The 13,021-nt window shown below is 41.8% G+C and overlaps 1 protein-coding gene across 1 annotated transcript in view; it reads right to left on the bottom strand.

The window, feature by feature from the left end:
* Nucleotides 1–442: 442 nt before the first annotated feature.
* The window catches only part of LOC129845857 (collagen alpha-1(XIX) chain-like), a 132,780-nt gene continuing 120,201 nt past the window's right edge, over nt 443–13,021 (bottom strand). The window contains exons 36-37 of the mRNA XM_055913783.1: nt 7,666–7,743; nt 443–6,272 (exon numbers count right to left, since the gene is read on the bottom strand). Of these exons, the coding sequence (XP_055769758.1) occupies nt 6,154–6,272; nt 7,666–7,743 (197 nt within the window). The 3' untranslated portion in view covers nt 443–6,153. The remainder of the gene's footprint in view (nt 6,273–7,665; nt 7,744–13,021) is intronic.

Consider the following 13,021-nt stretch of genomic DNA (forward strand, 5'->3'; position numbering starts at 1 on the left):
GTTTGTACGGTGTCCATATTAGGACAGACACACCTCCCGATGAGACTGAGGCTGTCCTAATATGGACACCGTAGAGGTGTTTTCCCGAAGGCAACAAGGTTAGGTAGCAGGGTTGGGGCTAATCCCATTTAAATTCCCCCAGTTCAGGAAGTAAACAAATAAAATGTATTGTCACTGAAATCGATTTCAGTTTACTTCCTGAAATGAGAGCATTGTCATGGAATTGACCCCAACCCAGGTAGGTAGTGCTAGTAGAGCTGTTCTGTTTCTATACCTTTCATAAGCCCTGCTACACAGCAGCAGCCATGGTAACTAGGGCCCCTTGCTTTACTACTATGGAAGTGTAACGACCCTGGGTTTATAAGCGTGGATATCGACTCTGCCGCACGAGCATGCTTTTGTAGCACAGTCTATAGCGCGCTGGACTTCGGGCTAGAAGGTCGAGGGTTTGAGACCTGCTCCCTACCTGTTTCATTACATTGGTGTCACACATCCCACTTCTGACACCAATGTAATGAAACAGGCAGGGAGCAGGTCTTCGACCTTCTAGCCCGAAGTCCAGCACGCTATCGACTGTGCCGCAAAAGCATGCTCGTGCTGCAGAGTCGATATCCGCACTTATAAACCCAGGGTCGTTACAGTGTGGACAGATTGTTCATTATCGTTCAGGGAATACCATGGACAAATAGCAGAGAAAACAGAGAATAAATCAAGTGAACCCATAGTGAAGCAGACAATCAGGTGAACCCACAGCGAAGTAGACAATCAGGTGAACCTAGAGGTGAACCCATAGTGAAGCAGGCTAGCAGGTGAACCTAGAGGTGAACCCATAGTGAAGCAGACTAGCAGGTGAACCTAGAGGTGAACCCATAGTGAAGCAGACTAGCAGGTGAACCCATAGTGAAGTAGACAATCAGGTGAACCCACAGCGAAGTAGACAATCAGGTGAACCTAGAGGTGAACCCATAGTGAAGCAGACTAGCAGGTGAACCTAGAGGTGAACCCATAGTGAAGCAGACTAGCAGGTGAACCTAGAGGTGAACCCATAGTGAAGCAGACTAGCAGGTGAACCTAGCGGTGAACCCCTAGTGAAGCAGACTAGCAGGTGAACCGAGAGGTGAACCCATAGTGAAGCAGACTAGCAGGTGAACCTAGAGGTGAACCCATACTGAAGCAGATAATCAGGTGAACCCATAGTGAAGCAGACTAGCAGGTGAACCTAGAGGTGAACCCATAGTGAAGCAGACTAGCAGGTGAACCTAGAGGTGAACCCATAGTGAAGCAGACTAGCAGGTGAGCCTAGAGGTGAACACATACTGAAGCAGACAATCAGGTGAACCTGGAACTCATGGTAACGTTTCAGAGCATAAATGGACTTGTACTGAGACTGGAAGCTGCTTTTAAAGTGTACAACAATGTGCTGATGCTTCAATACGAAGGCAGTCATCTTGGATGTTACAAGAGGAAAAACAACATTCATGACTGTCTTGACCAATCAGCTTCAATGGATAAACATTGAAGCTGATTTCTTTTTCAAATGACAACATCTATTACAACATGCTTCCGCAACTCAACATAACAAGAGGAAAAACATTAATGATATGACTTAAAGGCCCACTGCAGTCAAACACCATTCATGACTATGACTTAAAGGCCCACTGCAGTCAAAAACCATTAATGACTATGACTTAAAGGCCCACTGCAGTCAAAAACCATTCATGACTATGACTTAAAGGCCCACTGTAGTCAAAACCATTCATGACTATGACTTAAAGGCCCGCTGCAGTCAAAAACCATTCATGAATATGACTTAAAGGCCCACTGCAGTCAAAAACCATTCATGACTATGACTTAAAGGCCCACTGCAGTCAAAAACCATTCATGACTATGACTTAAAGGCCCACTGCAGTCAAAAACCATTCATGACTATGACTTAAAGGCCCACTGCAGTCAAAAACCATTCATGACTATGACTTAAAGGCCCACTGCAGTCAAAACCATTCATGACTTTAAAGGCCCACTGCAGTCAAATATATATATATAGTCCTAGCAAAATTATTCTTTGAGAAATGTCTCTTCGCTAAAAAGCTCTTTTTGTTTCTTTTTGACCATTTTAATTGAAAACAATCCCAATAAGGTACTTAATTGTTACCCAAAAGTGATTTGATATTTAGATAGAAACAGCTGCATTGGACCTTTCACCAATCTCCTTGAAGAGAGTTTGCTCTGAAAACACACACACCAAAACATACTACTAGCCTGGAATCCACAATGGTGAAAGGGTACATCTCAGCTTGGTTTCAAGGCTAACAGACTAACCACATCAAGCCATCATCATTCCTCTAAGGACGGGTGTTGGAATGTGGAAATTAGCACAAGTTAATATAACACATCAGAGGATTCCTTATTTTAAATAAAATGTTCATCAATATAGCAAACAATCTTCTAATGAACACTAGAGGGCCCTGTCCACTCACAAATGAAGTAAGGACACGAGACACAGCCATATTCTGTGTCATTCTGCCTATGGCTGTGTTTACACAGGCAGCCAATACTAATATTTTGCTGTAATATTGGTCTTTTGGGCCAATCAGATCTTTTGCCAATAATTTGGCAAAAGAATCAGAATTGGACTTCCTGAGTAAACGCAGCCTTTGTGTCTTACTTCCGGTAGTATCATTTAGCCACATAAAATGTTCACGTTGAGATGCCAACAAAACGAGCAAGCAGTAACAGTGTGACATGGAAATAAAGAAATGCCTCAATGTTGTTAACCAATTAGCTTCTTCTGTAAAAGTCAAAGGGTTGAATATGCAGTTACCTCATTGACATATAATGACCTGAGCCATACATATGCACAGGAGGTTGGTGCCAACTTAATTGGGGAGGACGGTCTCATAGTAATGGCTGGAGCGGAACGGTATCAAATATATCAAACATATGGTTTCCATGGTTTCCATGTGTTTGATGGCATTCCATTTGTTCCGTTCCAGCCATTACTATGAGCCGTTTTCCCCTCAGCAGCCTCCACTGTCACCACTGTCACCAATCTTCAAAGACCCTCAATCAATTTGATGCTCTGAAATACTAAGAGAAAATCTCCAACTCAAAGAAATGGGAGCGCAGCAGTGAGACATTGTTTTACATTTTTTACACCTTTTTAACCCCAATTTCGTCATATCCAATTGATAGTTACAGGCTTGTCCCATCACTTCACTGCAACTCCGGTATGGACTCGGGAGAGGCGAAGGTCTAGAGCCATGTGTCCTCCGAAACACAACCCTGCCAAGCTGCACTGCTTCTTGACACACTGCTCGCTTAACCCGGAATCCAGCCACCCCAATGTGTCGGAGAAAACACGGGGCCAAATTGTGCGCCGCCTCACGGGTCTTCCGGTCACGGCCTGGGATCAAACCCGGGTCTGTAGTGACGCCTCAAGCACTGTGATGCAGTGCCTTAGACCGATAAAAGAAGGCAAGAGAGACAATTTAAACATCACAAAGTGTCAGCTCCACCCACGTACTTCCTCCAACTTAAATAATTGCCTTTGAGGGTCCAGATCCAAGCAAACCTACGTTAGTATTAGTCTCCCAAGGCAGACGCATTGCCTCCCACAATGTATCCAGTACTGCCTAGGGTCGGGTTTAGGAGACCACAATAATATAGTTATTGAATAGTACCTTTGTTTCACTACTGAATGCGTCTGGAAACACACATCTTATCGATCTCTATGACCACAGTCTACCGGGTGTTTTTACGGTGACTTTTCACAAAAAGGTACGGTTTTAGGTCACTGGGTGAAAAGGAAACACCTAAGGGCAGGTTAGATTGAATTGAGGCCTGAGTGACAGAGAGAGCATTCTGATAACATTGGTGAAGGAAGAACACAGAGATATTTCATTCAAGTCTGTGATTCTTAGCTTATTACTTTCCAATCAGAAACACAACAAATACATAACAAAACCACTCCAGTCTTAAGACACACCAACATAATATATATGTATACAGTGACAAACAATGCTACATGGTCGAACAGTTGAGGGAGTAATACCTATCTGAACAGTAATGTACAGATATTGTCAATAAAAACGCTTTCAGAAAATAAGAGTTCAAGTAAAGACCCACCAAGAAAACAAAGAAAGAAAAGTCAGAAGTAAAATATTGCAGTGTACTTATTGGATTAGAAAGATCACTTCTTATGGCTTCAAAATCTAAATATACACATAGCACCCATGTAGACTGATGTACATTCAGTTCTGATAGAGGAACCAGCTGTATACTCCCATGTAGACTGATGTACATTCAGTTCAGATGCACATACAGTTCTGATGGATGAACCAGCTGTATACTCCCATGTAGATATTAGTAATACGTCCACAGAAGTGACATGGTTAAATGGCACTATTTTTATGACATATTCTAATGAGACCATGTTGCCAAAAGAGCAGCGATGTAACAACATCTCCAATCCTACCATATTCTATTGGTTTCATTGTACTGGGCAATTTCAATCAATCGCTGTAGTATTTGACATGTATTTGTCTGCCCTCTTTGGAGACAAGACCATGGATAGAGGGAAACTGTCCTACTTCATGTTAGCCATATGTATGACTGCAAGAAATCTACATTGAAGTCTTCGCGGCTAACTTCACGTGAACGCGAGGTGATACGACATTAGCATAATATACACACTTACACACAAACTGTACATGGAAGAAATGTCAACTTGACCAAGCCTTCACAAACTACATTCAGTTGGCATTAAGCTAGTGTTTAACCCTTGATCATGTTGTGCTGGTTGTCTTGAGATATGACAACAGTCAGGCGATTTTACCTGTTGAATAATATCAGAACTCAGAACCCAATCTAGCAGACTATTCAATTAGTCTGTTATGAACACTACATGTTGAGGTGTAGAGTATGTGGAGAGATCTCACTGGGTAACGCCTGACATAAAGTACCTAGAGTGTAGGGTGTGACGAGAGAGGAACCCAGTATTCTGTTTTGATACCAGACCATCCCTTTACAATTACAACAGTATCATGCAATATATCTGACTGGTAGTTTTTGAAACACAGAATATTTAGCATTCTCAAAACTTTACAAAATTCATTAACAAAGCTCTAGTAATGAATTACACTACAAGATATTCATTATGTTATGTAACTTGATCAAATCATGTAGCTAGCTTCATTCTAACACGTTTCACAAATATCCCTTTCATTGATGAAACATATATTAATATATATTCATAAATATATTTCATGTTAGATGAACCTCCTTCACTTTGGTATGCATAAACAGTTCACACAAAGAATATTGATTAGTCATACACAAACACACACATTTCAGACTGCCTGTTTACCAGCTCACACACACACAACGATAATATCAAATGAGACCAAACGTGTGCATAGCTATCCCCATAAACAAGCATTATCAAATCATGGAGAAAATGTTTTCTCCCGACAGTATTATTTAAAGAAACAAATTAATTTACGGCCTCGAAAGACTTAATGTGAATTAATATGGAATGCATCAGGACACAGCAGGGGAGTTGTGTGAAAACAAGAAATAAATTAAACAGTACTTCATATGATCATCGTAGCTATAATGACAATAATAATGGACTGTAACACATTTAAAATGAATAGAATAACCATCAACGTAAAGTAACAAATAATTGAATTTCAATGCTTCTATGGTCGTATGAAAACCGAAAGGCGGTTGTAAGGGCTCCAGGGTGAAGTTTCCACTAGGTACAGATCTAGGATCAGCTTCCCCTCCCCCAATGCAACCTTAACAATTAGTGGGGAAATTGCAAAACTGACCCAAGATCAGCATCTATGGGCAATTTCATCCTACTCCATTGTGTTGAGATACATATTGTATCTATTTCTGGCTGTGAGTCTTTCCCATGTAAAGCAGTAACAGAGGATGAGTGTTTTCAATGTAAAACTGACCACAAGGACGATACTGTCTGTCTGATATGAGCTGTCTGAGGGATCAGGCTCCACACGCCCGGCTCCTGTGCCTATGGTTGACTGCTGTAGAGAGATGGAGGCTGGATGGGTGGAGGGGGCACCTGGGCCCTAGCCATTGAGAGGGCCCTTATTCGTTGAAGGTTTCCCCTATCAGTTGAGGGGGGGCCCCCTAGCCGTTCCGTCTGGAGTGAGAGGATGGATGGAGACAGTCACTGGGATCACATTTACCATGAGGTCCCTGGGAACCTGAAGGGCCCGGTGGTCCCTGGATACTGCTTCCAGGTTCACCTGCAGACAAAAACACTTTCACATTTGTGGGGAGTAGTGAACTTCAGGAGGAAGTAGAGATGATTGGGACGCAACCATTGGGTGATTGTTTAATCAATCAAATAAACCATGAATGAAAACAGGATGTTACCAGAGGAGCAGTATTAACAGGAAACAGTATTATCTAGTCAGCTAACAAACTGCTTTCATGTGCCGAACTGCAACTCTTAAAACGAGATGAAAACACCCAGGGCCGTGAGTACTTTACACACAAACCCTCCTCAATACAGATCACATTAACAAGTTCATGTTCTGCACAAGAAGATCAGAACGAAAGATGTTGCTGCTTCGCTTCCCGCAGAGAAGAATCTCTCTGAGATCATGCTGAAAAGGGAGAGAGTTGATCAAACGGAAATAAGAGATTTAACTGCATTTTTCTTTTATAACCGCCCTATCAGTGATGATATACTAATTGTTTTGTGTCCGCTTGGTACCTCAGTGTAAGAGAGCCAGTCATTCTGAGTAGCTCTGCTCATTGGTTCTGCTGGCTTACTAATTACTAGTGTTTTTAAACTGAAAACAGCAAACGACCTCAGGATGAACTGTTGTCCATGTTAGAGCTGGTGGTTACACTTTACTTGAACCCTCCTTCATAAGGGCTACATGACACTGTCATAACCATGACATGACACTGTCATAACCATGACATTACACTGTCATAACCATGACATGACACTGTCATAACCATGACATGACACTGTCATAACCGTGACATTACACTGTCATAACCGTGACATTACACTGTCATAACATGACATTACACTGTCATAACCATGACATTACACTGTCATAACCGTGACATTACACTGTCATAACATGACATTACACTGTCATAAACATGACATAACACTGTCATAAACATGACATAACAGAGGTTATAAACAGTCATGATACTGGTGTCAGCTTTTTATTTGAATGAATGTTTGACTTGTATTTAATCAGGGGAGCCCATTGAGACCAGGGAGTCATTTTCGATGGTGCTCTGAGGACAACAAGTTTATAACGGAGGGTTCAAGAAATAAAGTTTTACCCAACGTAAGTGTAGGATTCTACAGCTACAGCCGTACAATGATGGTATACTGGTATTTTCCCCTTTCATAAAGCATCAGTTTCAAGTGTAAATATGAAATAACTTCATACTAAACACAATGATGTAAGGGTTGCTCCAAGTTTACATTCCATTTCCCTTCAATGGCTATAGGGCTTAGCATCATTTCACCACTTCTTCAAAGCAGTGTGTGCGTGTGCGTGTGAGTGTGGTGTGGTGTGGTGTGGTGTGGTGTGGTGTGTGTGTGTGTGTGTGTGTGTGTGTGTGTGTGTGTGTGTGTGTGTGTGTGTGGTGTTCAGCTGTTACCTGGTGGACCTGCCAGACCTGGAGCTCCTGGTATCCCCAGACCTAGCTGACCCCTCTCTCCTTTCTGACCTCTGTACCCTGGAAAGAAACACAAGACAATGACCAGACTGGACTGGACTCCCAGCCTAAGACAACAGACTGGACTGGACTCCCAGCCTAAGACAACAGACTGGACTGGACTCCCAGCCAAAGACAACAGACTGGACTGGACTCCCAGCCAAAGACAGCAGACTGTACTGGACTCCCAGCCAAAGGAGGGCAACAGGTAGCCTGGTTCCAGATCAGTTTATGTTGCCTTGCCAACTGTTATGGTCATTGTCATGCCAAACACAGCACCACGCCAGTTGGCTATACAACGAGATGGACAGATCTGGGACCAGGGTATACGAGAACAGGACCAGAGGTAGATGAATACCATGGTGTTTATGCATAAAGAGTTTGTGATGAGTGGTTCATGATGAGGAATAAGTCATCTCATGTCCACTCTACGCAGCCGGAATATTCTAGTGTACATCTGGTACCAACAGTGCTGCTTCTCTCTCTCTCAATACTAGACTGTCCCTGTCAACATCACAGCAACACAATAGTCTCAACCCTGTAGACGGCCTTCAACTCCTCTCTCTCTATGTGGTTTCCAGGAAGCCCGATGGCCTATTTCATCAAGGCAACTGATGTCAGGAGATCTGAATACTGTAACTGTTCATGTGAGGTGTATCCACTACTACAGTAGTTACTGTAACTGTTCATGTGAGGTGTATCCACTACTACAGTAGTTACTGTAACTGTTCATGTGAGGTGTATCCACTACTACAGTAGTTACTGTAACTGTTCATGTGAGGTGTATCCACTACTACAGTAGTTACTGTAACTGTTCATGTGAGGTGTAACCACTACTACAGTAGTTACTGTAACTGTTCATGTGAGGTGTATCCACTACTACAGTAGTTACTGTAACTGTTCATGTGATGTGTATCCACTACTACAGTAGTTACTGTAACTGTTCATGTGAGGTGTATCCACTACTACAGTAGTTACTGTAACTGTTCATGTGAGGTGTATCCACTACTACAGTAGTTACTGTAATTGTTCATGTGAGGTGTATCCACTACTACAGTAGTTACTGTAACTGTTCATGTGAGGTGTATCCACTACTACAGTAGTTACTGTAACTGTTCATGTGATGTGTATCCACTACTACAGTAGTTACTGTAACTGTTCATGTGAGGCGTATCCACTACTACAGTAGTTACTGTAACTGTTCATGTGAGGTGTATCCACTACTACAGTAGTTACTGTAACTGTTAATGTGAGGTGTATCCACTACTACAGTAGTTACTGTAACTGTTCATGTGAGGTGTATCAACTACTACAGTAGTTACTGTAACTGTTCATGTGAGGTGTATCCACTACTACAGTAGTTACTGTAACTGTTCATGTGAGGCGTATCCACTACTACAGTAGTTACTGTAACTGTTCATGTGAGGTGTATCCACTACTACAGTAGTTACTGTAATTGTTCGTGTGAGGTATATCCACTACTACAGTAGTTACTGTAACTGTTCGTGTGAGGTGTATCCACTACTACAGTAGTTACTGTAACTGTTCGTGTGAGGTGTATCCACTACTACAGTAGTTACTGTAACTGTTCGTGTGAGGTGTATCCACTACTACAGTAGTTACTGTAACTGTTCATGTGAGGTGTATCCACTACTACAGTAGTTACTGTAACTGTTCATGTGAGGTATATCCACTACTACAGTAGTTACTGTAACTGTTCATGTGAGGTGTATCCACTACTACAGTAGTTACTGTAACTGTTCATGTGAGGTATATCCACTACTACAGTAGTTACTGTAACTGTTCATGTGAGGTGTATCCACTACTACAGTAGTTACTGTAACTGTTCATGTGAGGTGTATCCACTACTACAGTAGTAACTGTAACTGTTCATGTGAGTTATATCCACTACTACAGTAGTTACTGTAATTGTTCATGTGAGGTATATCCACTACTACAGTAGTTACTGTAACTGTTCATGTGAGGTGTATCCACTACTACAGTAGTTACTGTAACTGTTCATGTGAGGTGTATCCACTACTACAGTAGTTACTGTAACTGTTCATGTGAGGTGTATCCACTACTACAGTAGTTACTGTAACTGTTCATGTGAGGTGTATCCACTACTACAGTAGTTACTGTAACTGTTCATGTGAGGTGTATCCACTACTACAGTAGTTACTGTAACTGTTCATGTGAGGTGTATCCACTACTACAGTAGTTATTGTAACTGTTCATGTGAGGTGTGTCCACTACTACAGTAGTTACTGTAACTGTTCATGTGAGGTGTATCCACTACTACAGTAGTTACTGTAACTGTTCATGTGAGGTGTGTCCACTACTACAGTAGTTACTGTAACTGTTCATGTGAGGTGTATCCACTACTACAGTAGTTACTGTAACTGTTCATGTGAGGTGTATCCACTACTACAGTAGTTACTGTAACTGTTCATGTGAGGTGTATCCACTACTACAGTAGTTACTGTAACTGTTCATGTGAGGTGTATCCACTACTACAGTAGTTACTGTAACTGTTCATGTGAGGTGTATCCACTACTATAGTAGTTACTGTAACTGTTCATGTGAGGTGTATCCACTACTACAGTAGTTACTGTAATTGTTCATGTGAGGTGTATCCACTACTACAGTAGTTACTGTAACTGTTCATGTGAGGTGTATCCACTACTACAGTAGTTACTGTAACTGTTCATGTGAGGTGTATCCACTACTACAGTAGTTACTGTAACTGTTCATGTGAGTTATATCCACTACTACAGTAGTTACTGTAATTGTTCATGTGAGGTATATCCACAACTACAGTAGTTACTGTAACTGTTCATGTGAGGTGTATCCACTACTACAGTAGTTACTGTAACTGTTCATGTGAGGTGTATCCACTACTACAGTAGTTACTGTAACTGTTCATGTGAGGTGTATCCACTACTACAGTAGTTACTGTAACTGTTCATGTGAGGTGTATCCACTACTACAGTAGTTACTGTAACTGTTCATGTGAGGTATATCCACTACTACAGTAGTTACTGTAACTGTTCATGTGAGGTGTATCCACTACTACAGTAGTTACTGTAACTGTTCATGTGAGGTGTATCCACTACTACAGTAGTTACTGTAACTGTTCATGTGAGGTGTATCCACTACTACAGTAGTTACTGTAACTGTTCATGTGAGGTGTATCCACTACTATAGTAGTTACTGTAACTGTTCATGTGAGGTGTATCCACTACTACAGTAGTTACTGTAATTGTTCATGTGAGGTGTATCCACTACTACAGTAGTTACTGTAACTGTTCATGTGATGTGTATCCACTACTACAGTAGTTACTGTAACTGTTCATGTGAGGTGTATCCACTACTACAGTAGTTACTGTAACTGTTCATGTGAGGTGTATCCACTACTACAGTAGTTACTGTAACTGTTCATGTGAGGTGTATCCACTACTACAGTAGTTACTGTAACTGTTCATGTGAGGTGTATCCACTACTACAGTAGTTACTGTAACTGTTCATATGAGGTGTATCCACTACTACAGTAGTTACTGTAATTGTTCATGTGAGGTGTATCCACTACTACAGTAGTTACTGTAACTGTTCATGTGAGGTGTATCCACTACTACAGTAGTTACTGTAATTGTTCATGTGAGGTGTATCCACTACTACAGTAGTTACTGTAACTGTTCATGTGAGGCGTATCCACTACTACAGTAGTTGCAGCTTATGTAGAAATATGTTGCTCAGAAAGAAATCCCAGGTCATTAAATAATAATACACACTCTGTATCCCAAATGACACCCTATTCTCCTACATAGTGCACTACTTCTGACTGGATCCCCCCCGATGAGTCCTGGTCAAAAGTATTATACTATATAGTGATTAGGGTGCCATTTGAGATACAGACTCTGTCTTCTGGCATGCTGTCAAAACACGTATCATCACACCGAGCCAAAGGAGGCTGTGTTGGAAGTGTGTTTGTGTTGGAAGTGTGTGTGTGTGTGTTGGATGTGTGTGTGTGTGTGTTGGATGTGTGTGTGTGTTGGATGTGTGTGTGTGTTGGATGTGTGTTTGTGTTGGAAGTGTGTGTGTGTTGGATGTGTGTGTGTGTGTTGGATGTGTGTGTGTGTTGGATGTGTGTGTGTGTTGGAAGTGTGTGGCATCATGGGGTGACATGGCTCTTTCTGACAGGAAGAGAGCTGCCTGCCTGAATGCAAGAGAGAGACTCTGAAGAATTCAAAACAGAGCAAAGATGCTGTCTGCATCCCAGATGGCACCATATTCCCAGAAGTAGAACACTAGTTTTGACCAGAGCCCTATGACCAACAGTAGAACACTAGTTTTGACCAGAGCCCTATGACCAACAGTAGTGCACTAGTTTTGACCAGAGCCATATGGCCAACAGTAGTGCACTCGTTTTGACCAGAGCCATATGGCCAACAGTAGTGCACTAGTTTTGACCAGAGCCATATGGCCAACAGTAGAACACTAGTTTTGACCAGAGCCCTATGGCCAACAGTAGTGCACTAGTTTTGACCAGAGCCCTATGGCCAACAGTAGTGCACTATAAAAGGAATAGGATACCATTTGGAATGCAGATGCTGTTTTAATCAAAGAGGGTCAAAGTCAGGAGTCAAACAGAGATCCTCCTGAAGGAGAATCAACAGAACAAGGTGATCACTGTGTGATCGATCACGTTCTCAGTAGAGAAACGGGAAGAGAGAAACAATCATTTAATCTCTGCTCTGACGAAGAAGCTTGCTCTGAGAAGCATCAGCATGAAGCCTTGTTGAAAGGGATGAAGTTGACTTCCTGAACCTTCTGCCAGTATTTCATGAAAAGCGTTTGGTCCGTTTAGAAGAAGTGGAACTGTAACTGCCTCTAGAAGTGGTACTGTAGCTTCTTCCACTGCCTGGAATTTCACATCACACTTTAAAAAGGTAGACCCCAAAATGTAATGAATTGAACAAGCAATTCTAACTCCTTAACCAACTAAAAGCCACCCAACCATTTACACCCTCAAACGCTGTCTACTTCAAATCCTTTCAACGAGACGGGGAACGAATAACTAGACATATACTCAATACATTATTACATTTTAAATTCTGAACAGATGATTCTTAACACAGTAAAAGCAAGCCCATGCACATTATGCAGCAGGACAGAGGTCGGTCAAGCAGGACAGAGACATTAAAGCATATTCCAGAGTCTGGCAGGTGAGTTTTGTACTCTATTCTCAAATTCACAAACACATACAGTACACAAATGCAACTGTCATCTCTCCATGCAG

Source organism: Salvelinus fontinalis, unplaced genomic scaffold (genome assembly GCF_029448725.1).
Source record: "Salvelinus fontinalis isolate EN_2023a unplaced genomic scaffold, ASM2944872v1 scaffold_0390, whole genome shotgun sequence".
NCBI classification, from domain to species: Eukaryota; Metazoa; Chordata; class Actinopteri; order Salmoniformes; family Salmonidae; genus Salvelinus; species Salvelinus fontinalis.